The 27,125-nt window shown below is 35.1% G+C and overlaps 1 protein-coding gene across 3 annotated transcripts in view; it reads right to left on the bottom strand.

Moving 5' to 3' along the window:
- Window positions 1-27,125, bottom strand: part of TBCK (TBC1 domain containing kinase) — a 162,494-nt gene that overhangs the window by 40,928 nt on the left and 94,441 nt on the right. For all 3 annotated transcript variants that reach the window (XM_045589220.1, XM_045589218.1, XM_045589221.1), the window contains 3 exons: window positions 16,785-16,821; window positions 15,685-15,846; window positions 8,818-8,990 (listed from right to left, as the gene is read on the bottom strand). In XM_045589220.1, the coding sequence (XP_045445176.1) occupies window positions 8,818-8,990; window positions 15,685-15,846; window positions 16,785-16,821 (372 nt within the window). The remainder of the gene's footprint in view (window positions 1-8,817; window positions 8,991-15,684; window positions 15,847-16,784; window positions 16,822-27,125) is intronic.

Below are 27,125 nucleotides of genomic sequence, written 5' to 3'. Positions count from 1 at the left end.
CAGGTCAAAGATATTATCCTCTGAGGATCAGCTCTGCTTATAAATTATTGTTCATAGCAATATTCCCTTTTTAACATTAGATGGACTTTTGAAATCTTGATGGTATGCTGTCCTCTCAACTAGCCAAGGCATTTCTTGCCAAAGACTCAGCTTCCACTAACACCATTCTTCTCAGTATATGGGCTCATAATTAATTAAAATACAGAATAATAAATCAAATTAAATTCACAGAGTTTAAGAATATGCCTCCCTGGCTTTGCCATTTCTTTTGCTCATCTTCCCCCTTTCTTCCTTCAGCTATTTACATAGTCTTATTTTATATATGGAGTCATATATTTTCCACCATGATATTTACAATAGAGCAGAATATATCAACGAAAGCACCGATAAAATGTAATAAAATTAAATACAACTTGTATATTCAATATGGTGATATCAATAATAAGAAGAAAGGATCTCTGATAGGCTTAGACTATAAAACTCAAGAAAGGTATATTCAAAGTAAAAGATGATTACATATATGATTAGAGTAACTACATTAAGTTATTTAAAATATAACTTTAGGCCTGTATATTTAAGAACTCCTTTATTTTACAGTGAATAATTACAACTGCCCAGCTTCTTTCAACTCTTTAAAAATTAATATTCTAAGTCACAAGCTGAGCGTTATCATAAAATCTTGGCCCCTGCATACTTAATACACCAAAACATTAATAGTAGAACTCCATAGTTTTGTAAGTTCCCTCATTAGCAGAGGAAACGTGAACAATTCCAGTGAATGGGCTCTTTACCAAAGCACAGTATACACAGGAAAGAGCAAGTAAAACAAAATTAGATAAACATGTATCATTATTTTTATTTTCTATGAATCTTTTATTAGGGTGGTGTTAACATGTCTCATGGTGATTAAAAACAAATTATTTTCTCTATATCATCACTAGCACTAGTACACTACGGTGGAAATGCAGATTGGTACAGCCACTATGGAAAACAGTATGGAGTTTCCTCAAAAAATTATATATGAAACTGCCATTTGACCCAGTGATCCCACTTCTAGAAATGTGTCCTAAGAAACCTAAAACACCAATCAGAGAGAATGTATGCACCCATATGTTCATAGCAGCACAATTTACAATAGCTAAGATCTGGAAAAAGCCCAAGTGCCCATTAGTAGATGAGTGGATAAAAAAGCTATGGTACATTTATACCATGGAATACTATGTAGCAGTAAAAAAGAAGGATCTCTTACCCTTTGAGGAACCTGGAGGATATTATGCTAAGTGAAATAAGCCAGTCAGAGAAAGATAAGTATCACATGATCTCACTCATATGTGGAGTCTAATGAACAAAATAGATTAAAAAAACATAAAAGCATGGACTGACAAATCTTGGAGGGAAAGTGGGGTTGGAGTTGGGGGGAAGAGATTAATAGGGAAACTTACATGCATATATGCATAGCCCATGGAGACAGACAATAGTGTGGTGAAGGCCTGGGGTTGGGGGGCAGAGTAAAGGGGATTATTGGGGGGGGGAAGGGGAGGCATCTATAATACTTTCACAACAGTAAAGATAAATTAAAAAATTACTGACCTCCTATCTATCTTCCAAAAGCTAGTTGAAATAATATAACTTGCTAAAGACAATAAATATCTACTATGGGTAAGGCATTGTAAAAGTGATGAGAAATACCTATATTAGCTGTATCCCATAGGTTCTGATGTATAGGGTTCTCATATTATTTTCTAGATATTATAGAAATTTCATTTGGAATTTTCAAATGGGAATATCCTCCATTTCTGAAGAGTTAAAAAAGAGGGGATTGTGTATATTCTACTTTGTTTTATTTTGGAATTTGTTTATTTTTAATTTATAGGTGATAAGAAATATTTTTATTTTTACTATTTCCAATTTGACTAGATAATGATCTGAGAAATATTGTCTGTGTTAATTCCACTTCTTAATATTATTTTTGTGAAGCTCCATGATCACTTGAAAATTACTTCTGAATACAAATGATAACAATATCTTAAACATAACCTCTGTTCAATAATTATTATATAAATAGAACAACAGTAATATCTTTTCACCACATGCAGGTGGTAGTATTATGAGGACTTAAGAACTGAAGGACTGCATTGATTCTGTAATAACTGCTAAATGATTCTAAGAATGTTTTGAATCTCAAAATAAAAATGGAAGACTATAGCAAAAGTACAATGCAGTAGCTTTCACTGTTATAATATTATGTACTCTCAAAAATAATCGAAATCTGACAAGTCTATGTAACCAAACAGAAAACAGCAAATTCAATAACACAAATGACCTCTGGACAACACACAGCCACCCACATGCACAACAATTCTATTGGGTTTAAAGACCTAATGTCTCTGACATATTTTTTCTTTAGTATGTCTATAAACTTGAAATTGAAAATCACACATGTAACTCTAGTGCTATTAAAGCTTGTGTTGAAGTGGAACAAGAAGCAGTTAATTCATCAACAATTCAGTGGTGTTTATAAGGCACTGCCAGGCATCTCACTTGAAGAATTCTAAAAATTTCTCTCCTTTCCCTAAATCTAATGGTCACAGCATTGGTATAATGTCTACTCCCCTTCCAATAATTCTACTTAATGTTTAAATATATATCTGAATAGACAGGCATATATATGTTTAAAAGAACAAAGCAGAGCTTTGGTAAATAAACTTACCAAATAATAATAAAAGCATAATATGCTAATTAGACCAGGCAGCTGAATGACCTACTGGACATCCTTCTGGACAAAGCTGTGACAGCAGGAGCTGAAGCAGAGGCAGTTAGAGGCAAGCGAGCAGTTAGGTGCGATCAGGCAGGCAGGCTAGGGGTGATTAGGCAGGCAGGCAGGAGAGTGGTTAGAAGCCAGCAGTCCCAGATTGGGAGAGTGATGTCTAACTGCCGGTTTAGGCCCAATCTTGCAGGGATCCCTGTGAGATTGGGCCTAAATTGGCAGTTGACATCCCCTGAGGGGCCCCAGATTGTGAGAGGGTGCAGGCTGGGCTGAGGTTCTCCACGCCCCCTCATGCACGAATTTCATAAACCGTGTCTTTAGTAATGAAAATAAAGGCCAAAGAATAACTAAAGGATGAAATTTGCTCTTTTAAAATGTAGATGGGTAAAAGGACAGGAAGAAGATGTTGGTCAAAGATATTAACAACTACAGATTATCTATATACCCTAGGGAGACTTTGGTGGTGAGAGACAGAGGTTCTGTTACAAATTGACAATCACTATATATCCTTTGTACCTCTACTAGCAGAGAATATAATTTAAGTTTACTCTCATTGTTTGAATCACAAAAATTTTCCCCAGATTAGGAAATTATTAATCTAATGCTGGGTATGCATCTCCCCCTCATTAAATGTGCCCTTGAGTACCATTTTTCCATTCCTCTTCCCATCTCAATTCCCTTATAGCCTAAGCTAATTTTCAACATGATAACCAATGTCATGATCCATCTAGTTCTCAACCTTTATTTACATAACTAGGAATTCTTGCCTCATTTAACCAGCAACAGTTCATTAGTGAAGATGGTTGCCATCTGTACAGAGAACAAAACAAAAAGTGAAGTGCCAAAGTCAAACAATGTTATTGGTTAACTAATTTACTGATTATGTTTATCCTGCAATCAACTATTTTAAGAATATAGAAACCTCTCCTTTTCACTAGCAAATTTTGCCCACTATAATTTTAAGAGGTGATACTGTTAAACCTCCAGAGCAAGGATAAGGGGGCAAGTATAGAAACTCACCAGGATAGAAAGCTCTGGATGTCTAGCAAGGGGCAAAAGTGGGAAAACAAGAACCGCACCTGCAGACTAACCTATCCTCCCCCAGCATATTGCTGGTCATGTAGTTTGGACCCTAGATCTTTCATATAGCTGGTCAGGTGGTTTAGATGCCTGACCTTTTCCTCCCTAATGATAACATTTAAGCCTCAGTTATATTTCATCTCCATGGCCAGAAAAGCAGCAAAACCAGACATGTGGCGCCATGGCTGCCTCAGGACCAGCTACATTGATTAATGACCTCCTGCCCTGGCACCAACCAATCAGTGCAACCAGGATCCTGATAGAGCACACCTGGAAAGCTGATGAATATTCTATTAAGACACTCCCCTGACACTTCCCCTCAGATTTCCAGGACATAGGTCCCAGTGTTTGCTCTCCCTCCAAGGAGCATGCTGTGCCATTCCTCCATAACCATGTATTCCCTAACCTCAAGAGACCCCACACGATTTGCTACCAAGGGAGCAATAGGCAGCAGCAGCTTATCCCTGGCTAAATCCTGAACCTGTCTCCATGGCCCCTTTTTTCTGTGTAGTCCTTCCCTTAGGATATCCTCATCTCCCATACCCTTTTTCTTAAATAAATTTAATTTTCTTTAATTACCATCTAAGATATCTATTTAGCCTGCCCATACACCACCAACTTTAACCTTTACCCATTAAAATTTGATTTTTTTTTTTGTGATCAAAAAAGCAACTGCCTTTCTACTGCTGTCCATAAAGAAAATCCTCTACTTTTATAGAAGATTTGAGAGGAAGCAAACATTCTATGCCAAAGATGTTCAAAATTATAAATTTCCAAATTATTTACTGAATTCTTTTCATATGTTATAAATTCAGCAGTACTTTGAATATATCCTATATAATAAAAGCCTAATATGCTAAGTGTCCTGTCGACCAGTCAGCTGTTCAAGCAATCAAAGCCTAATATGCTAATGATATACTAAGACTGCTCAATGGTTTGCTATGATGTGCACTGACCACCAGAGGGAAGACTGTTTGACCAAAAGGTTAGCTTGCTGCTGGGGTCTGGTTGATCAGGACTGAACGAGATTTGCTGAACATGCCCTCGAGCCCTCCCTTGGTCCCTCCCCAGCTGGCCAACCTCCTGTGTCCCTCCTAGCCCCAATCGTGCACCAGTGGGGTCCCTCGGCTTGGCCTGCACCCTCTCTCAATCTGGGACCTCTTGGGGGATGTCAGAGAGCCAGCTTGGGCCCGATCCCACAGGCCAGGCTAAAGGACCCCACTGGTGCACGATTTCATGCACCAAACCTCTAGTAGTAAAAATAAATAAAAAATGCCCTTGAGAAATGGAATCAGCTGCTGTTTGTTTCTTCTTAAATCAGTACTCAACAATGCTTTCTTTCCTTCCACTATTAAAAAAGTAAATTCTCTAAAGACTATCCAAATTTTATTAGTAGACCTGTACACAGAGTATATGAAATATATACTAAAGTCAAATAGAAATTATTTTTACATTATATTTCAGATTGCTTATTTGCCTAATACCTTTTTTCCATTATTATTCATATAATTCAATGTTGGTATTATATATACATAATGCTTTGTATGTTTATGTTGTCATTTAAAATGTGAAAAATATATTATGCAAAAATTAATCTTTGTTATTTGGTATCAAGTTTAGAGTTTAAAAATATTTTAAATACAAAATTATGTAATAGTATGTTGCCATGTGGCCCACTCAGCTGATTGTTATAGGAGTCTAAATTATAAAAATAACTGTTGATAGTGTGCTTTGAATTTTTAATAAGTTCCTTAAGATGTCAATCTAAAATTTTTTTTGCCTTTCTTATCTAAAGTTGGACTATGAGAGAAAAATTCATATTTTAGCCAAGTAAATAGAGTTATTTATATATCTTACCACAAAATTTCCACTACCCCTTATTGTCTCATGCTGGCTTTTTTTTTGGCTTACTTTTACTCTGAGGGTGGGTACTAAAATACATTATACACATTTATGGCATAAAAAAAAAAATTTAAAAGATACTGCTTTCTATCAAACTTCTTTATTTTATTTACCTTTTATAGGTCTGACCAATTCTATATTTAGCTACAAGGATTTCCAGTCTTCATCTTTTACTAAAATTATATCAACTCTATTGCTTAAAGTTCCAGATTGCTTATCGATAGATCATTGGATACTGATATTACAATATAAACAATAAAGGAAATAGATGCAAAGCTAAACTTTTTGTTCTTGAATCATCTATTGCTCTGAATAACTTTGGGAGATGGTATTTAGCTCTCCTTCAGATTTGCATTCTAATCTCAACATAATCTATAAGTAAAACATATCTGTTTCTCCTTATACCATATTGTAAAAACATTTCAACTTATTTAACAGCAGGAATGTTGGTGATTGCATGAGTATAGCAAGCATAATATGCATTAGGAAAATAGAAGAAAATAACAAAAAAAAAATGCTTGAAATTTTATGACTGCAGTGATGTATATTAATGTTTACATTTCAATAAATACCAGGGAGTAACACAGCATGTACACTACTGATAAAATGGCAACTTAAAATTTAACTTGTATTAAGTAGTCTTCTGAATTTCCTCAACTCTAAAATGGGGGCAAAAATACTTTCTTCAAAAATAAAATAATGTAACTGTACCTGAAAATTATGATGCACTGTGGTATTATTTTTAAAATATTCAAACTATAAAAGGCAGTGGTGTTACTACATATATTAAACTGTAGACTGGTATTTATATTAGACTTCTAAAAGCTATTCCAACCTACAGTATACAAATGTACTTTAAAGTTTTTATCTATAGTAAATTTATAGTTAATCCACATTTAAAGTACAACTGTAAACTGAGGATAACTAAATGACCATTTTGTTTACTTTATGACCGTACCTGCAAGCAGTTAACATTATATAAATAAAATAAAATTTACTTTATTTAATAACATTCCAGGCTAGTGTTCATAATCAAGAACTAAATAATTCTTGTTTATTCATAGTGTACATATAACTTATACCAGTCCTGAATAAATTAATAGGGTGACTATAATTTAACAAAGAAACATGAAATAGTTCCAGTGTTGACCACATCCTTTTTTAAAATATATTCACTATAATAAATCTATTTCATTCTATTTGTCAGTTATAATATATTATATGTTATATATATATATTTCAATTAATAAGCAGTGGTAGGATTGTTGAGCAGAGTTTTAGCTACTTCAGGAAAAGTCGATTGGATAGACACTAGCACTAGATAAAATAATTCTTTTGGCAATTCTGTAGTTTCTTCAAGATCAAAATAGTTAAAACTAAGATACAAAGGTCAAAGTGAAATCTTACCCTAAAATTACCGAGGTAAAACTGCCTGAAAGATTCCTTATTGAAGAGCCAGCCTCTCTCCCTTGCTCCCCTTACTTCTAAATGTGCAGTGATAGTAATAGCTGAGGGGAAATAGAAGAATACCAGAAAATCTCTTCTTTTGTACAAATTCTTTAGATACAAAACACTGTCATAAAGTTCTTGGGTATTTTTCAAAGTTGAAACATTTAACCATCATTTATTAAAAAAGAAATGATGATTATTACCAGGGTTTTACATATATCATTCTTAAAACAACCCTGCAAGGTAGGAATTATAATAATTATGCTCACTTTTACAAATAGGGAAATAGAGAGGTCATATAAATGATTCAAGAGTATAAAACCAAAATGGAATAGGGTTGAAATTGTAAACCAAGTCCATGTAGTTCAAAGTTCATACTTTTTCTACTACAATGGTCTGCTTCAGGGAATAAATATGATAGATGCATGTAAAAATTAAAAGTTAACTGAAGTTTTCTTCTCATAGAAGTTTTCAAACTTCTATTATACTAGGTACAGAATGTAATTTATGTTTCACTTTACAAAAGCTATTATTTTAGCTGGTATAGAACCTAACATAGACTATATAATATATAAATCTACATTGTGATGAACCTAAATTTAATGAATATGTTTTTATAGGGCATGCATGAATTAATTTTCTTGTACCTACTTTCTATCATACCAAGAAAACTTCAAATAAACAAAATTAGGAGAAAAGAGGGACAAAATTTCAGATAAAATGCAAAAAAATAAAAAAGCTATTTTGTATAAAGAATTATAAGAATATAAGAATTAGAAAAATAAATACTTTAAAATAGGATTTTGATAAAGTAAGCATGGTAGTTAAATGGATATTAAAAAACCTCTCAGATGTAAAAACTGACTCAGAAGAATAATTAAATATCTCTCTGATTAAAAGACATTGGTGTCAGATAGTTTTATAGATAAGCTTTTTACTCTATAAGAAACTTTATAAGAAAAATATAAAAATCAATTTTTATACAAATTGATTACACAGCAGAAAAAAGAAGAAATATAATTTTAAGATCAAAAACTGACAAGGACAGATGAAAAGAAAATTATAGGTTTATCTCATCTATCAACATAGATGAAAAAATTCAATACCAGAAATACTAGCAAATCAAATACAGTCAGTTGTTTCTTTCTCTCTGTTTCTCCCCCTCCCTTCCACTCTAAAAATCAATGAAAAATATCCTTAAGTGAGAATTCATAAATACAGTAAGTAATTTTTTTATTAAGTAGCTATTTCTTTTGTCATTCAACAATCAGTAAGTGTATATTCTTATTTTATCAACAACTCTTAAGTCTTTATTTTTATAATTCTTTCTTTGCTTTCTGTAATTTTCTCAGTATAAAACAAACTGATATATAAACAGATATGATTGCATAGAAAAAAAATGAAACTTGTTACTTAAAGAAATATGTTAAACCAATCTTTCTACCCATATAACCAAATAGACACAAAAATTTTCTGAAATAGTTGCATGAATAAAGTCAAATATTAGAAAATAGCTATGTTAAAAGGACCTAAGTGATATTATTAGGAGCAATAACAATACTGCAGTTTATTAACTTTAACATACATTTTTTAGAATTCATAAATCTTCAAATACAAACCAGATCTGTTTTTGGAGTATCTGGACGCTCCGAGAAATAAGATGTTGAACTTCTGACTCCACTGTTATCAGAAGTTGGCTTTGGAAGTTGAGCATGCTGTCTGTAAGTAGCACTTTTAGGAGTCCAACAAAACAGGTTGATTGATTCTCGTACACAACGTTCAATGTCAATTTCTAGATAGAAAATTGAAAAAAAATATATAAAATTTGGATTGCTATGTTTATTAAAAAAACACAACCTTTCCTAACTGCATATATTGAAACATGGCTAAAATTATAACTAATTAGAAAAGATTTCAACAAAAAAATCATGTATGCATTAATTAACATATTTTTAACTGAAATGTTAGGGGTATTTTGTATTATAAACACACATATTAATATATATTTGCATATGTCAATTCATGCATATATCTATGTGTGTTTCATTTGGTACTATCAACACACACACACACACACACACACACACACACACATATATATATATATATATATATATATATATACACACATTTACACATATAGGTATATTTCAGTATATAATTAATTAAATTCAGTATATAATTGATTAAACATCATGGATATAACATAGCTCCTACTTAAGAATCTGCTTCATATATTCTGATTATAGTTTTACTTTTCCAAAGTAAAATTGAGGTTGAGGAATTTGGGAGTGGGCAGGCAAAAGATTCAGAAGGTGATTCATTATGACTTCTAGTAAAATGTACTAAAAGTTTCATTTCCAGTTATTAAAGAAGATATAAAATAATCAGGGAAAAATTTATTAAAATCTCAATTCAGTACTTCTCCTTTTAAAAATAATGAGTTAAATGCAGAAAGGTTTAAATAAAGATTAAATGAACTTGATTAAAAAAATTTCATAGAAGATTTCCTTTTCTTTTTCAGATTTGAAATATAAGCATAGTTTTAAAAAGTAATACATATTCCAAACAGGTACAATGTTACATTTTGCTGATATGTTATGATGGCAAGCAGCTCTTTGGGAGGTCACTATTCTGATGAAGAGTAAGCCAGTCCTGTAGAGGGAGTGGTGACATCACAGAGGGGCAGTAGAAATTCAGCAAGTTGACTAGGATAAAGAAGTTTAGCATGGACTAGCTTTTCCATTTCTGTATTCCTAACATCAGTAAATGGCAGATATTCTCAATTCCTCTGTGAAAGTCCACGTGTGTCAGTTCAGATAGGCAATGTAGAAAAATTGAGCATGTGTTTTAAATTACAAAGAGATAAAGTCTCAATTTCTCTTTTGAAATAAGAAATGCATAGATACACTGATTGGCCAGATTATTATGATCTCTGAATGCATAGTAATCTGGCCAATCAGTGAAGGCTAATATGCAAATTGTCCCCTTGACCAGAAGTTCCACCAATAGGAAGGCTGGCCAACTGCCCATATCCCCTCCTCTTGGCCAGGCTGGCTGGAACTCACCCATGCACAAATTCCATGCACTGGGCCTCTAACACACACACACACACACACACACACACACACACACACACACACTGAGTGGCCAGCTTATTATGAGTTCAGAGATCATAATCTGGCCACTCCGTATATATAAAGGGGAAAACAGCCACTCAAATTCTGTGGATGGTACATGAGCCATGCATTTAGAATTGCCTGCTTTTTTGTAAGGTGGAAAATCCTTGGAGGAAAGGGGGAAATTGCACACTTTCTGAGCATCTGTTATGTGCCAGGCATTGTATTCTTTCACTTAGCTCATTTAATTCTTACAATGATTCTAGTAGACAGGTATTGTAACCTTCCTAACTTCTGCTGAAGATGAAGAAAGTAAGACAAACAAGCATTGTGAATAAAGCATGTACACTGGATTATGGTTTCCCAGGATTCATTCCAAGCTTTGTGAAGTACTTTGTGAATCTGACCGAAATAATGCCTCTAAATCTTAGTTTCTATATCCTCATGCATTTAGAGCTGTCTTTTTGTAAAAACCCAAGCCTCCCTCCTGCTCTCTGTGGCCGCAGCCATCTTGGTTGGTTTATTTGCATATTTGCTCCAATTGGATGGTGGGCGTGGCTTGTGGGTGTAGCAGAGTGATGGTTAATTTGCATATTACTCTTTTATTAGGTAGGACTAGGTTAAACTTTTTTTTAAATCAAAATTTTATTTGCTTATCACTGAGAAAGGGCTCACACAAATGAAAAATGGCTAGTATTTTACTTGAGGGTTTTATCTACTATCAGTTATTGCCATTTTTGTAGTTAAAAATAAGCTTCTGAGGAAATCAGAACTGAACTGATGAAGCTACTAGATTGAACCATTTGAAACTACACATATGGAATTGTTCTGACCTACAAAAACTTACTTTTGTAAACAAAATAATACACTATCTTGTATAGTGAAAAGTACTGCATTTGGACTCCAAATACCAGTTACTAACATATAATAACTAGTGACCTGTTGCTGGAAATTGCATGAGACCCAGGACCCCTCAATCTTGCTGTGCTAAGGGACCACCTCAAGTCCCGGAGTCCTACTCTACATGGCTGGCACGCAGCAGGTTGGCCTTGAGTCCTGGAGTGCTGCCCCAATGCCCTGCCTCCAGGCTGCATGCAGTGGCTGCCCCGCCCCTCCCCTGCAGTGCGCACATGAAGCCGAGGAAACCCCAGCAGAAGTCTCACAAAGTGGCCGCTGGGACCCCTGAGCCCCCACTGGACTGCAGGAACCCGGATGGATGGCGTGTGGAGTGGGTGCTGGCCCTGCCCCTGCTGTGTGTGCTGCCATCTTGTGACGGTGTTATGGCATGAGGTCAATTTGCATATTACCTATTTATCATAAAGGATGAGCATTCCACTAGATCACTGTATCTTGTTACCTCAAGAGCAAAATGGAGATAAGAAAACCTTCTTATTAACATAGCTGCGATATTTATACAAGATAAAATATTTTAAAATCTTTGTAAACTCTAAAAGTGATCCAGAGTTATTATAACTAGAGATTATTGACATTGCCCAAATTTCCTACTCACAATCTAGCTTCTGAAATGAACTCACTACATGAGACTTAGCAATGTACAAACTTAGATTTAGGGCCAAATGATATTTCTCTATGCAAACAGATCCATTAAAGCCACCCTACTGTTTATTGAATTTAATTAAATAAAATTAAACTTACTATATTTAAGGAATGGTAAGTGCTGAGGGATCATAAAGATGAGTAAGTGTTGAGAGGTGCTGGAGTCTGGAGTAAGTGAGATTTGACATTGATCACCTTGGGGATTTAGTTAAAGACCTCAATATGCCACATTGATGAATTAAGGAAAGAATTAAAAGATGCTAAAACCAAATTAACATAAATAAAAGGACCCACCAATTATTTTAATTATCTAGAATAAAACTTAACACTCTTTTAAAAGATACTCCTTGAGATGTATCAATATGCACTATATAATAAACAATAACTAAATATGCAAAGCAGAAGAATATGATTTATAATGAAGAAACAGAAGTTGATAGAAATAGACCCACAGGATGATCCAGAACTGTAAATAGCAGACAGGACTTTAAAGTAATTACTATAAATACATTCAAGGACTTAAAGGAAAATACAGTCAAAGTGAATAGTCAGAGAAATACAAACAATGTATTCTCAACTGAAATCCTAGAATAGGAAAGTATATTATTTGAAATAGATATTTACTGAAAGGACTTAAAAGCAAGATAAATACAAAGAGAACTACACTGGAGAACAACCTGCTAAAAACCAAAATATAGAAGAAAAACAAATCTACAGGAAGGAATAAAGAGCATTAATTATGGTAAAATGTGGTAAATACAAAAGATTTTTTTTTTTGCTTCTTTTCATATGTTTAATATATTTTATTGTTTTTGTACAGAGAGGAAGGGAGAGAGATAGAGAGTTAGAAACATCGATGAGAGAGAGTCATCGATCAGCTGCCTCTTGCACACCCCCTACTGGGGATATGCCCGCAACCAAGGTACATGCCCTTGACCGGAATCGAACCCGGGACCCTTCAGTCCCCAAGCCGACGCTCCATCCATTGAGCCAAACCGGTCTCAGCTCTTTTCATATGTTTAAAAGACAATTAACCAAATAACATTATATTGTATAACTTATTATAAATGTAGACATAAAATATATAACAATGGTACAAGATACATAAGGTAAATAAATCACACTTTTGCAAAGTTCTTACATTTTCTATAAAATTGTACAATATTGACTCTAAACTGTTATAAATTAGGAATGCAGATAAAAGTCCCTCGAGCAATAAACAAAATAATTCAAAAGGTAAAATTCAAGAAAGGTATTAAAATGAAATGTTAAAAATATTTAACCCAGAGAAGTCAGAAAAGGAAAAAGAGAAATACAGAGCAGGCAGGACAACTAGAAATAAACCCAACCATATGAATAATCATATTAAAGGGAAACAGACTAAAACACTATCTAAAAGGGAGAAAATATTGGATTGAATAAACAGCACAGGAAATAGCTACATGTCTAAATTAAGATATGTTTAGACAACTATATATCAACTATATATCTTAAAGTACTTTGAACATCATAAAGGTCTTAAAAAATACCTTCTTCCACCAGAGAAAATGGAAAACCAGGCATTTACAAATATGCCCGGATCATCCTGTTCTCCTTAACAAAGCCTCCACTCACGGGAAGTATTTTACCCGAGCCTAAATGACCCAGGGGAAGGGAAAAGCCCAACTCTGGCTCCCTCCAGCCTTCCGGTCCCATCTAAGGGGCAGACGCTAAGAAGCACCTGAGAAGGTCACAACCCAGAGACAGTAGCTTCATGAAAGCCTGAGACCTAATTAGAGTATTATAAAACACATTCCCTTCCCTAGAGTTTACCTACATATCAATAGGGCTCCTGTTTAATAAAGGGTAATACAAATGAAAGAACTTATTTAAAAAGGAATCTCTAGGGAAACCCAAAGATAACAAGGGAGACAAAAAAGGATACTAGAGGAAATTTTCATCTGACTAATCTTCAAATTATATTTGCCATTTTGTCATTCAAAATCTCTAATAGGGCCTCAGTTTCTCAATCTAGGTCCCATAAACATCTTAAGCACACATCTAAAACTTTATTTATCTTTCCTAGTGCCATGCCCACTCACCGATTTCCTAACTTACTCCCCACTCAGTACCTTATTTAGGGCATAGGAATATATCCACACACCTAACAATCCACTGGATTCCAAATCCTATTGATTCTACAGAGCAATTCTTGAGAGGGAAGCTGAATTGCCTCACTGAAAAATTAAAAAGAACTAATGCATCAGCCAGGCAAGAAACTTACTGGAAGTAGAAGGTAATACCACATGTAATTAAGATAAACAAAGTTAGAAGTGTCAGCCACAGTTACAGGAAACCATTAGATCACCTTTAAATGATTATGCATGACTGCTTTGGGTCAGTTAAAAAAAAAAAAAAAGATAAACCAGAAATGAGATTATTAAATTATAGACTAACACACACATAAACTTATTATAAACACACATTCCTTATGGAAATTGTGTGAGTATTTGTTGAATAAATGAATGGATATATTTAAAAAACACAATCTTGGTTATGTAGTTTAAAGGGGAAAAAATGATAGAATATGTTACTGGCTCCCTTATTCACTCAGCCTTTTAAATCCATGATATATCATGCCATTAATGGCACAATTTCCTAAGCATCTATGATCTCTGCTACTTAATGCCTACAATGAAGTGAGAAATAAATAGGAAATGCAATAAGCATTAAGGAATAAAAAACCAGGAAAGGCAGCAGGATTTTTCTTTCTCTTGAGAGTACTTAATAAATATATACCTTAATGTACTTTTGTTTTTTTTTGTTTTTTTAGACAAGTTTATGTTGAGTAATTTTAAGTGTTTATTATCAGCAGTCACTGTATTTGCCTGAAAATATAGAGATCAGAAATAAATTCAGCAGAAGGACTGGAGCCAATAAAATGCTTTTTGAATAAAGTAGAATTCTACCTGAAATACATTTTGGTTTAGTATTTTCCTCCACAGATTATTATATCTTAGGTAACCATGTTACTTTCATCTTTTCAACCATTTCTATACTTAAGCATTTAACTCCTAAATTTATAAACTCCTCACCTGTGAACACAATATATATACCTTTAACTTACTATCCTGTATTATGGATGGAGTTTCCCTACACTGTGACTGGCCCTCCCAAGAAGAAATTGTTTCCTTTCCTAAATCTGTCAAATTGTTAGCAAGACGCTATCAATAGGAGAAAGCAAGTTTCAAGTGATTTACATCTTTGTATACACAAAGATTCTCAAATACCTTCCAAGTGGTCTTTATTTACTCTCTACCAGCGGAAGTTAAACAGGTCTGTCCTAAGCAAAAAGGAAAACAGGGCACTACTCTCGGCTCTTGTACCCGTTTGATGATATCACCGACATGAAAGTAAACCAGAGTGAGCTGGAATGCCCCTGTTTTGTATCTACAATGCTGGGCCCGTGGAAGAGGCAGTATTTCAAGGGAGAGACTATACAGACTCTGCCGGCAGGGGTCCTCAAACTTTTTAAAGTGGGGGCCAGATCACGGTCCCTCAGAGAGCTGGAGGGCCGGACTATATGAACTACTAATTCCTACTGTAACACCTCGGCTGCGCTCACTGCCCAAAAAACCTGGCGGGCCGGATCAGACTCCTCTGTGGGCCGAATGTGGCCCTCGGGCCATAGTTTAAAGACCCCTGAGCGATGACGAGGCTCAAGCAGAAGAGCTTCTGAGGGCTAAGCAATGATTATGCAAATTGGCATAAGAAAGTTTCATTATCTTATAATTAAATTTCATTTAGTGATTCCATTTATTTCTAGATTACCTGGTAGATCAGAGAAGAGAAGAATGCACTCATTAAAGCCATTGGCCAAAAGCCGGTCCCGCAGCTGCTGAAGAATTGCTACTCCGATACAAAATGGGAAAGAGGAATTTCCAAGTAGCAAGGTATCCCAGAGGTGAAAAATTTTGTGCAGTGGAAATACATCTGTACAATGACAAAATACAATAACAACAAAAAAAAATTATTTACAATAAAAAACAAAATAAAAATTAAAACAATAACAAGCAGCTTTACTAGACATATGACCATAACCTTATGGTAAAAATTATTAAGAACATGTACTATCAAACTGTTTTATAAAATGTTTGTTTGGCTTTGTAAATTTATTGCTTCCTTGGTCAAAACATGACATTTTCTAACCTTTATTATGAATGTTGGTGTAGTTGTCCCATACAATATACTTCTTCCTAGAATTTTCTAGGTAGTTATATTATTCTCATAAGTTTATTCAGCCAATTGAACTTTAATATTGTTTCATTTCTATTATGTGCTCTAAATACTTTCTTTATTAAATTCACATTAAAAACTCAATTAGCAATTTTCTATTTTTCGCAATTTTTTTTTCATTTACTAATACTGTAAATATTTTCTAAGCCAATACATACAGACTTATCATGTATGTATATTTAAGCAGAATGATCATTGCATTGATATTTTTAATTAGTAAAAGCATTACATATTTATATAATTTGTTTAATTTCTAAAGGAATTCTAGTTTAGGAAATAAGATAATTGTTATTAGAGAATCTGTAAAAAATTAAGCCTAATGTGGTTGTAAAAGTAGCCTTCCAAAACTTAATGTAAATCTTATAGTTAATATTAATTGCTTTTTCAATAGAAGGAATAAATTATATGAATGTCACAATATGTAAACTAGGTTTTAATTTAATAAAATACTTTTTTATATTCAGCAGTCAGATTAATATTATTTTCTACCAGGCTCTATTACATTAGAAATACATATGAATGATTATGTAATTAAATCTGCTGATACTACTATTATATACTATAATATACTGGAGAAGGATGGAATTATTCTTTAGCTAACACAATAGCAAAAGGAAAGGGAAAATGATACTTACGAGTAAACATGGTAAGAAACCAAGGGATAGCATAGAGCTGTAAGTGGAAAAAGGGGTAATGGGGACGGATGGATAAAGAGGAGATAAGAGAGATAATTAGAATGATTACTAATAAACTGAATGGTAAAGAAATATCTATTACATTAATTAAAGTAAAACAGAATGTAGATCACTATAATTATTTATATATATTATATTAAATAATGGTATCTATTACAAATGCTGCATATAACACTTATATTAAGGATTATTCAACATAATGCCTTCATTTCATCAAAGATACACTCAAGACCATGCCTAATCCAAACAGAACACTAGCATGCTAATTTCAAAGGTGTGCTTTTCAGGTAGTACAAAAATATTCCTGAGATTTAAGTGGTTCTCATTATTGTTAAGTTACCTTTACTATTTTTGAGAATTAATGAGATATTTAATAAATGCCCAAAATGTCTTATAAAAAGGTGTTATAAAGTATATGCTTTCTGTTATAACTTTTTAAATTAATAGGAAGCTTCAAAATATAATAGACTAAAAGTAATAAGATCTAGGAATGAAATAGTTTGGTTCTTTAGCTGAGTGACAAATTTATTTTCCTAAGTTTATTGTCTAGGAATAAAAATAAATACATAAAAACACACTTTCAACTAATTTTGTGAGATTATGGAAGTGATAAATCATTTTTAATTCTAAAAGTAGAGTACAGTCTTCTTTGTCAAAAGCAAGTATCTAAAATCAACAATAAGCTATTAAAAATCTGAAAAAGCTCCAATTGTACTTTCTTTGTCAATATAGGCTCCTATTAAACAAAGATTTCTATGCAATTTCTAGAGTTAAAATAAATATTTTACCACCTACCTATTATGAGTTTATGAGTACAATTGCAATATGCCTTTGCATTCCACACAATTGAGTATGTATGCTTCCAAAATGCTAGTCAAGAACCATAAATATAATGACATGCTACATTGATATCTAAGTACTGTACATGAAAGCCCACTGCTCTCCACTAGATCATCATTTTTATATGTTAACACATAGAAATCCTTTCAAGTGACATCACAAGTGGTGAACTGAGGAGTACAAAGATATATGACTTCAATGTAAAGAGTATGGACTATAGAAAACAATAAAATATAACAAAATCCAAACTCTTCAATATAATTTAAGTTAAAAAAAATAAATTAATTACATCACTTGTATTCAATTTAATTTCTTTTAAAGACAGGACATAAATTAAATTTCCCTCTACCCTTCTGATCAAAGTCAATTGTTTGACAGTAGGAGTTTTTCTGGATTACTTTAGCAACTAGCTAACAACCCATTTTCCCACATACTGAAGAAGGCACATATTTGAGGAAGATGTACAAAACAGGGAAGGAACCACTTCAAAGACTCAGAGGGAAAGCTTGCCGGGCCCACATAAATCCAGGAATAGTTCAGTTTATCACCAGCCAGGATAAAAATAAATAAATAAATGAAACAAAACGCTGTAATACAAGGTATCAGGGTACTGACTTAGTAATGGGGAAAATTATACTCCCAAATTATGCTACCATGGTCTCACTTAATAAACCTTAAAAGCAAGCCTGGAAAGAATCATACTGTTTGAATGTTACTTAACTGCACCCCAAAATAAAGCTCAAGAACATTTATTGTACAATAATGTAAAACTATCTAATACACAACAAAGCAAAATTCACAATTATAAGACTCCAAAAAAAAAAAAAAAGAGAGTAATGCAAAGCAGCAGGAAAAATGTTTTATAATGAGGACCAAAATCATTTAATCAAAATGGACACAGAACTGATATATTAAACATTAAAATATTTTTATATCTGTATTCCATATATTTAAAGAGCTAAAGAATGATTGGATATATTGAGTAGATTCATAGCAGGTACAAACAAAAAGAAGAAATAAGTCAAAATTTTAGAGATGAAAAAGAAAATGTTTGAGATTAAAAAAAATACACTGAATGAGATTAATAGATCAGACATCCCAGAAGAAAAGATTAGTGAACTTTAAGATAAAGCAATAGAACAAAGCATTAAAACAAAGAGGAGGGGGGAAAAAACAAAAAACATATGCCCTGTGCATCAGTGAGTCTCCTTTGGAGACTACAAAGGAGCGAAGACAGGAGAGGGAAATAATAGCTGAATATTTTTAGAATTTGATGCGGGGGTGGGGGGGGGGGGGGGGTGGGGAGGGAAGAGAGTGGAGGGGAACATACACTAATAGATCCCAAAATTTCAAAAACCTGAAACATAAGAAACATGAATAAAACTACACTTAGTCTCATTATACTCAAAGTTCTCAAAATCAGTGGTAAAGGAAAGAAACTTACAATTTTAGCCAGAGGGAAAAAGACATCAATGAGATTAATATTTTTCATTGTTTTTGAAAACAGTGCATAACAAATGGCAGTGGAGCAAAAACTTTAAAATATTATGACTCAAAAACATATCAACTTCCAATTGTATGCCCAGCAAAATATCTTTCAGAGACAAAGGTAAAATAAAGGCTCCTACACATAAATGGAAAGAATTAATCACCAGCAGTTCTGCACTACTAGAAATGCTGAAGAAAGTACTTCAGGCAGAAAGAAATGATATGAGATAAAAATCTGGATCTACATAGAAGAATGAAGAGATTCAGGGATTATAAATATGTGGTAAATAAAAAATACTTTTATTTTAAGATATTTCAAAGTAATTGACTCCTTAAAGCAAAAACAATTCATTGTGGGGCTTAGAACATATGGAGAAATAAAATGTAGGACAACACCACAAAGGCCAGGACAACTGTTGTAAGGTATTTACACTATATGTGAAATGATATAATATTACTTGAAAGAATAAGTTGAAGAAGTGTAGTACAGACTGGAATTTCTTAACCGCACCATTATTCACATTTTGGGTTGGATTAACTCTTTCTGGTCAAGGAGTGGAGTCACTGGACTTTGCATTTTAAGATTTTTGCAGTAACCTTGCCTCTACCTACTAGATGCTAGTAGCACTTGTGCAGTTTTGTCAAAAATGTCTGCAAATATTGCCAATAATCCCTGGGGAGGAAAAACTGCCCCTGTTTGAGGGCCACTGTGTAAATCCTAAAGAAACCAATAAGAAAATACAATGAAGAGTTATGGCTAACATGCGAAGCAAGGAGATAAATGGAATCACAGGGGGGGAAAAATCCAATTAATCCAAAGAAGGCAGAGAAAATGGAAAAAGAACAAAGAACTAGTGAACAAATAAAATAAAAACAGCCAAATGGCGGGTTTAAAGAAAGCAATATCAATAATCACATGGTTCTATGGTGATTAATTTTATATGTCAAATGACTGGGCTACTGGATGCCCAGATATTTAAACATTATCCTGGGTGTGTCTTTGAGGGTGTTTCTGGAAAAAGCCAACATGTGAGTCAGTAGACTGAGTAAAGCAGATTGTCCTCTCTAATGTGAGCAGGCCTATGCAATTTGCTGAAGGTCTAGGTAGAAGAAAAGTCAGGGTAAGGGAGAATTCAAGCTCTCTGCCTAACTGACAGGAGTGAACAAAGCATAATTCTACCCTGAAAGGTACTTGCACTTCATTAAGAGCAGTAGTTGTTCATTAAATATTCTCTCGGTTCATTACAATTACGTTCTTGCCTCCACCTCTGCTGGAAACCAAATCAGTTTCACTGAAAAAGAGATGTTGACAGGAAGCCAGGAAGGCTGGTCAACAGCCTTAATTGCTCTAACTTTTAGTTGAGATTTTGTTAGCTGAAGCAGAATCTACCTTATTTGTCCTGTGTTTCTGTTATTTCCTGCCTAAGGGCTACATGTAAATTTCTGTTTATGTTGCTTAAGATGTTTTCCCCAAAGCCTCAATAAAAGGGGATGGCAGGGCCAGAGCAGTAGTAGTTCTCCCACTAGAGTTGGACTACCGCCTGGCCCCCCAAATCGCCAAATTGAATTTCTTCAAGTCTTTTCATTTGTGTGCGGCCCTTCTCCAGAAGCTGAACCCTGAATTGGAACTCTTTCTACGCGGGCCGTGAAAGAGAAGCCTATATCTGGTGCCTTCAACGCGGGACTTCTGGAGGAGAAGGTATTTTTCGCCTAGAGCGAAGGAGGAAAAATACACCGAGAAAAGGTGTGGAAGATTCACCAGAAAAAAGGTGAGGGAAATTCACCGCACTCAAAGCCCACGGCCAGCTGCAGAGTCGCGAACTGTAAGTAGGGTGGGAACGTCCTTTTTAACCAGGCTAATGGGGAAGAATTAGGTTATAAATTTAAAGTAAACTTTATTATAGATTTTTGTTTTGTAAACTTAAAGAATGTGGTTTCTTGTTCAAATTAAAATCTTAGTTTGTATTTGGAATTTAAAATCTGTAATAAGAAATGAGACTCCACTGCTGAAACCGCCTCTGGTGCGGAGAAATTCAAAGGTGGCAGGAGAGGGCAAAGCTATCTGCTCTCCTGCAATGAGATTACTTAAAGTTTTCTTTAAAAATTATAAAAGAATTCGCAGGGAAATGCTGATCTTGGCCAAATTGGGTGCTAGTTATTACTTCAGAAAGAAAAAAAGAAAGAAAAAATTTAAGACCTGTCTTTATCTTTTAAGCATGAAAAAATGTGTGGCCAGATCTGTTGAAACTTCTCCCAAAGTAAGCTTGATGTGGGGGAAGGAAAGAGACACAAGGCAATCCTATAAGGAAGACCACTCTCCCAGTAAGCTAAGGAATGTGGTAACTTGCATTTGAATGGCTACAAACTTCCTCCAAATTCCTGTGGCAAAATTTTTGTGGAAGTTTGCTTAATTATAAAAATAAAGTTTAAATTTGCCTCATAAAAAATCTAGAGGACAGAATGGAAGTCTTAATTGATTATGTTTTGTATTTTTCTTAGAAATGTAAAGTGTCATTAATCTAGGACATGCAATATATATTTGATTTGCCAGCTTTAAAAGTTCAAAGTGCAAATTAAATTGGAAGAAATTATATAGTTGTGGTAATTAAAATACCTAAAGTATAACTTGTTTTTGAGAAAATAAAAAGTGTGTTTTCTCTAATAGGAATTAAAAATAAGTTGCTTATTATTGGTCTAATTAAAAAAGAGGATTAATTCTGTGATCTCCTCAAATATTTGTGATCAACCAAATATTTTCTATGCAAAAACTAGTCTAAATTTAATTGATATTTTAAGATAATAATAAAAGGTATTAAAATATTTAAATCATATATGGATATAGATATTTGTTTGATGGTTTTTTTCATGTTAAAATTTCAAGGCCTTAACAGAGATGATTCTTGGAAAGCTCCAAGGGCCCGGAGAAATACAAGAAATTTATTCTCTTCTTAAATGATTTAAAACAGATTTAGTAAACTTGAAATTGCATGGAAAGCCTTATCAAATAAAAATTAATAAATATAAATATTTTAGAAGGTTTATAGGCATGTATTGTTACTGGCAAAGGAAAGCAGTTAACTTTCCTGGCGCATGGTGAAGAAGACGGTACAGACACCTGACATCTGAGAATGTCTTTCTTGCCATGTTAGCAGTAATCATCTGTACGGTAATATTACCTGGGACAAATGTGGAAGTGTTTAGAACTTAAGTTCCTGACCGTTCATGGGTAAAAGTCCTTATGTGGGCTGATCCCTTGCCTAATGTAGTCACCAATAATACTAAACACCTTGGTCATCCAGGAGGAAAATGGGTGGGGCAAGGAAGTATAATTACACAGGTGTTGCCACCCAGCTTCCCTTTTTGTATGACACAAAATCAAACCAATGTTCCTTTGTGTATGAAATTAAAGAAAGGTTTCTGGCTTGCACCAAAGTAGAGGAATATCACTACTTACTCCTGGGAAAGGTGCAGAGAATGTAACTAAGACCTTGTCTATACAAAAAGAAATTGACAGCCAGTTTGAATTTGAATTGCCATTGGCTTAGAACAAAGAATATCCTTGCACGGTATTATTCTACAATGTCATTTATAATTTTTGATATTTTACAACAGCATATTGTACAATTATTCCAAACAAAATTAAAAATCTAAATTTTCGAATGTTTGGCAGCAATTTAAAAGGACATGAAAGGATTTAATCCCTTCCACTGTGTGGAGGGCCTCACTGGGAAGGCACTTGAGCATTCTATATTGGCCTTTCTTGCCTTATTTGCGAAGAGGGACCCTCTTGTCACAATCCAATTGCCCACAGCTGTTGCCAGAGTTTTCAATTCATACTGAGGTTAAAGCCTCGTGGTGGCTGGTACCATGGATCCGTCTCTCACAATGGCGTGAGCTGGGACCTCCCTGGAGAAGAAACCTGGGTTCCCCAAGATATGTGATCAATGCTGGGGCCCCGCCAGCAGGCGAGGGGATCCCAAGGCAGGTACTGGGCATGGAGGCCATAGGGGCATAGGCTACAAGGAGACAGAACTGAACCTCACATCACACTGCTTGGCCCTGGAGGATGGCTGGTTAGCCAATGACGGGTAAGATTCCTCAAGGGAGGGACAACCTAAGACAGGCACAGCCGCAGAGGGCCATCAGGAGAGAACTTGGGGACCAACAGAGGTGGGGCACAGATCCTCACCCCCCCCAACGCTGCAGGGGCTTGAACACTTGCCCTTTTGAGGGATGTCTCCTGCCCCTTGGCTGTTTCACGCTTCCCATACCCAGCTCAGATTGGAACCCAGGCAAAAAACAGATTTGGTCCAGCTCAGATTGAGACCCAGTAACAAACAAGAGACTTGGCACAGCTCTTATTGAGACCAAGCAACAGAGAAGTGGCTAATGGTGACTGTCCTACATCTAAATCCAGCCTAAATCTACGAGTGCTCAGGGCTTTCTCAAGGATGCATAAAATCCTTTCCATTAATATTTACAGAGTAAACTAAAATTGTTGTTAAGGTACTAATTTGACAGTAAAATAGTCAAGTTTTCAGATTAATTTAAATTGGCTAAATAAAATGAGTTAATATTCAAGAAAATTTAATTGTACAACAGGCTGTTCCTAAAGTATTAACCAAAATTTCTATTGGTAGTCCATTTCATGGTAAAATTGTTTAACATACAATAATCCCTAAAGCAGTCATAGTTTATGTACAAAAAATTAAAATTTAAAAGTTATCAAAACAGCATTATAAAAATTTTTCCAAAAGCCTCCTAATAATTAAATAGAAAAAAGGGGGATAGTGGAAAATACCATGTAAGAAAAAATGTCCTGTAAGTAAGTTACATCTAGAAAATTTTTTCTTCTTTTGAAAACCAATTTTCATTTGTAATGATAACAGTAAGATAGCCATGAAAAACACACATAGTACCAAAATAAGTCAAAGAAAAATTGTTTGGGCAAAGAATTAAAAGTATCCCAAGTAAAATTTATAGAAAAGATTCCTTTATTTTGGTCGAGATATGTTTGTATATTTTCAGAAAAAAACTCCAAGACCATGTGGATTCCTGCAACAAAGAAGAATTGACAGGAATACTCCAGCCATAAAGATGAGGAAAAACAGACCAGAGATGGAAGATGCTGACGACGCCTTGCCATACTAGCAGTCGGCAGATGTGCGTCGCTGCAGGTTGTCCAGGACCAAACCAGAGGTCGGACCTGCATTGCCACCATTTTTCCACCATCCGGATGCCATTGCTGACATGGACTCAGAACTATTGGACATTAAAATTTGGACTTGAAACTTTTGGAAATTGAAATTTGGACTCAAAAAACTGTTTGACATTGAATCTGGGATTCAAAAACTGTTGGCCCAGAAAGAAATGTACTGCAGACTGATTTCATTTGACTCTCAGCATAGCCATTGTTGCTTATTTCATTGTTTATTTCTAGTCTGCTTATGTAAAATTTTTAAGGAAAGAAAACGGGGGAGATGCTGGAAACCAAATCAGTTTCACTGAAAAAGAGATGTTGACAGGAAGCCAGGAAGGCTGGTCAACAGCCTTAATTGCTCTAACTTTTAGTTGAGATTTTGTTAGCTGAAGCAGAATCTACCTTATTTGTCCTGTGTTTCTGTTATTTCCTGCCTAAGGGCTACATGTAAATTTCTGTTTATGTTGCTTAAGATGTTTTCCCCAAAGCCTCAATAAAAGGGGATGGCAGGGCCAGAGCAGTAGTAGTTCTCCCACTAGAGTTGGACTACCGCCTGGCCCCCCAAATCGCCAAATTGAATTTCTTCAAGTCTTTTCATTTGTGTGCGGCCCTTCTCCAGAAGCTGAACCCTGAATTGGAACTCTTTCTACGCGGGCCGTGAAAGAGAAGCCTATACACCTCACCACCAAAACTACTCTTATTTTGTACACGAAAGATTTGCTAAATCTAATGGCCAATTTTCATTCTCAATCTTTCAGCAGTTTGACATAATTGAGTACCCTCATCTCCTCAAAACATCCCCCCCACCCCCGAAGTCTGCTTCCAAGACTTCACATTTACCTAGTTTTCAGGTTTCTTTTTACTTTTCTGGCTGCTCCTTCTCATCTCATTTGGTAGTTCCTCTTCATCTCCCTGACAAATAATGATGTGCCCATGATCAGTGTTTGAACCTTTTCTCTTTTTCTCCAAATTACTACATAGTGTGAGAACTCCTGTATTTATAGCTCCATCCCAATTTCTCCCCTGAACTACAAACTCTTATGTCCAAACTCTATTTGTATGTCGAACAGAACATATCCCAAACTAAGCTCCTCACACTTTTTCCATAATCTGTGCCTTCAAATACAGTCTTATCTCAGTTAAGAGCAATTTTATTCTTCCAATTGCTCAGGCAAAAAAATTCTGGAATCATTCTTGACTATTCATACTCCTACACTGTACATTTGTTACCAGTAGTTATGTGGGCTCTACTTTCAAAGTATATCCAGAATATGAAAGCTCCTCACCACCCAGACTCCCAATTTCCTGATTTAAGCCACTCTCATCTCTTGCTCAGAGTATTGACATTAGCCCAGGAGCAGCCCCCTAGATTCCATCCTTGCCCTCCTTAGGTTTCTCTGACCATAGCAGCCTGAATGATCTTATTAAAGCACATGTGTCAAACACAAGGCCCGAGGGCCAAATCCGTCCTGCCAGGCCTTGCAACGTGGCCCGCACCGCGCTGTCATCACTGCATTCCACTGCGTTTCCATCACAATGACAGTTTATGACTGTTCAGTAAACCATTCGGCCCGCGATTTAGGCTGGATTTTAGATTTTGGCCCCTTCTCTGATTGAGTTCGACACCCCTATATTAAAGTGTTTAGATCAGAACATGCCACTCCTCTGCGCAATGGTGTCCAGTAGCTTTCTGCCACTGACAATAAAAGCAAAAGTCCTAACTCTGACCTATAAGACTCAGTGTAATCTGGCCCTCCAATTACCTCTTTACCTCACCTCCTCCTTCACTGGGCTCCACTCAGTCTCCTGGCTGCTCCTTCCATGTCCCTGGCATGCTACCATTCCGGGCCTGTAGCACTTGCTGCTACTTCTGCATGAACTACTCTTTTCCTCAGTTCCTTAAGGCATTTATTCAAAAGTCACCTTTTCTGTAAGACTTTCCTAGACTACTATACTTAAAAATTCAATTCTTCCATGTGAGTATTTAACATTCATGTTTTTATTTTAGTTTATTCCAACCTCTCTTTAAACTTACCACTATCTTTAAACATATCACATAGTATGTTTATCTTCTTTATTGTCTGTCCCCCACTAGGTTATGAGGGTAGAGATTATGTCTTTTTTTTTTTTTAATGATGTACCCAGGGTCTAGGAAAATACCTGGCACATACATAATAGGCACTCAAATATTTGTCAAAACAATGAATGAAATCCTATATAATAAAGAGATTATATGCAAATTGACCATCACCCCAACACAAAAGATGGCCACCCTCATGTGGTCAAAGATGGCTGCCCCCATGTGGACACAAGATGGTCGCCTCAAGATGACCAGCAGGGGAGGGCAGATGGAGGCAACCATGTCAGCAGAGGAGGGCAACTAGGGGCAATTAGGCTGGCAGGGGAGCAGTTAGGCATTGATCAGGCTGATAGGCAGAAGTAGTTAGGGGCAATCAGGCAGGCAGGCAGGCAAACGGTTGGGAGCCAGCTGTTCTCGATTGTGTGAGGGCAGTCAGACATCCCTTGAGGGGTCCCACATTGGAGAGGGTGCAGACTGGGCTGAGGGACACACACCTTCCCTGTGCACAGATTTCATGCACTGGGTCTCTAGTATATAATAAAGATAAACAAAAGGGATAAATTAAAAGTTCCAAATAACCATGAAATTATACATTTTCTTGAGGAATTTTCAATACACATCAAATAATGAGAAAAGTAGCAAATCTCCCTTGGTCAATACACTTAAAAATCTT

This window comes from Pipistrellus kuhlii, unplaced genomic scaffold (assembly GCF_014108245.1).
Source record: "Pipistrellus kuhlii isolate mPipKuh1 unplaced genomic scaffold, mPipKuh1.p scaffold_m20_p_1, whole genome shotgun sequence".
Lineage (NCBI taxonomy): Eukaryota > Metazoa > Chordata > Mammalia > Chiroptera > Vespertilionidae > Pipistrellus > Pipistrellus kuhlii.
This window is presented reverse-complemented; position numbering and strand designations above follow the sequence as displayed.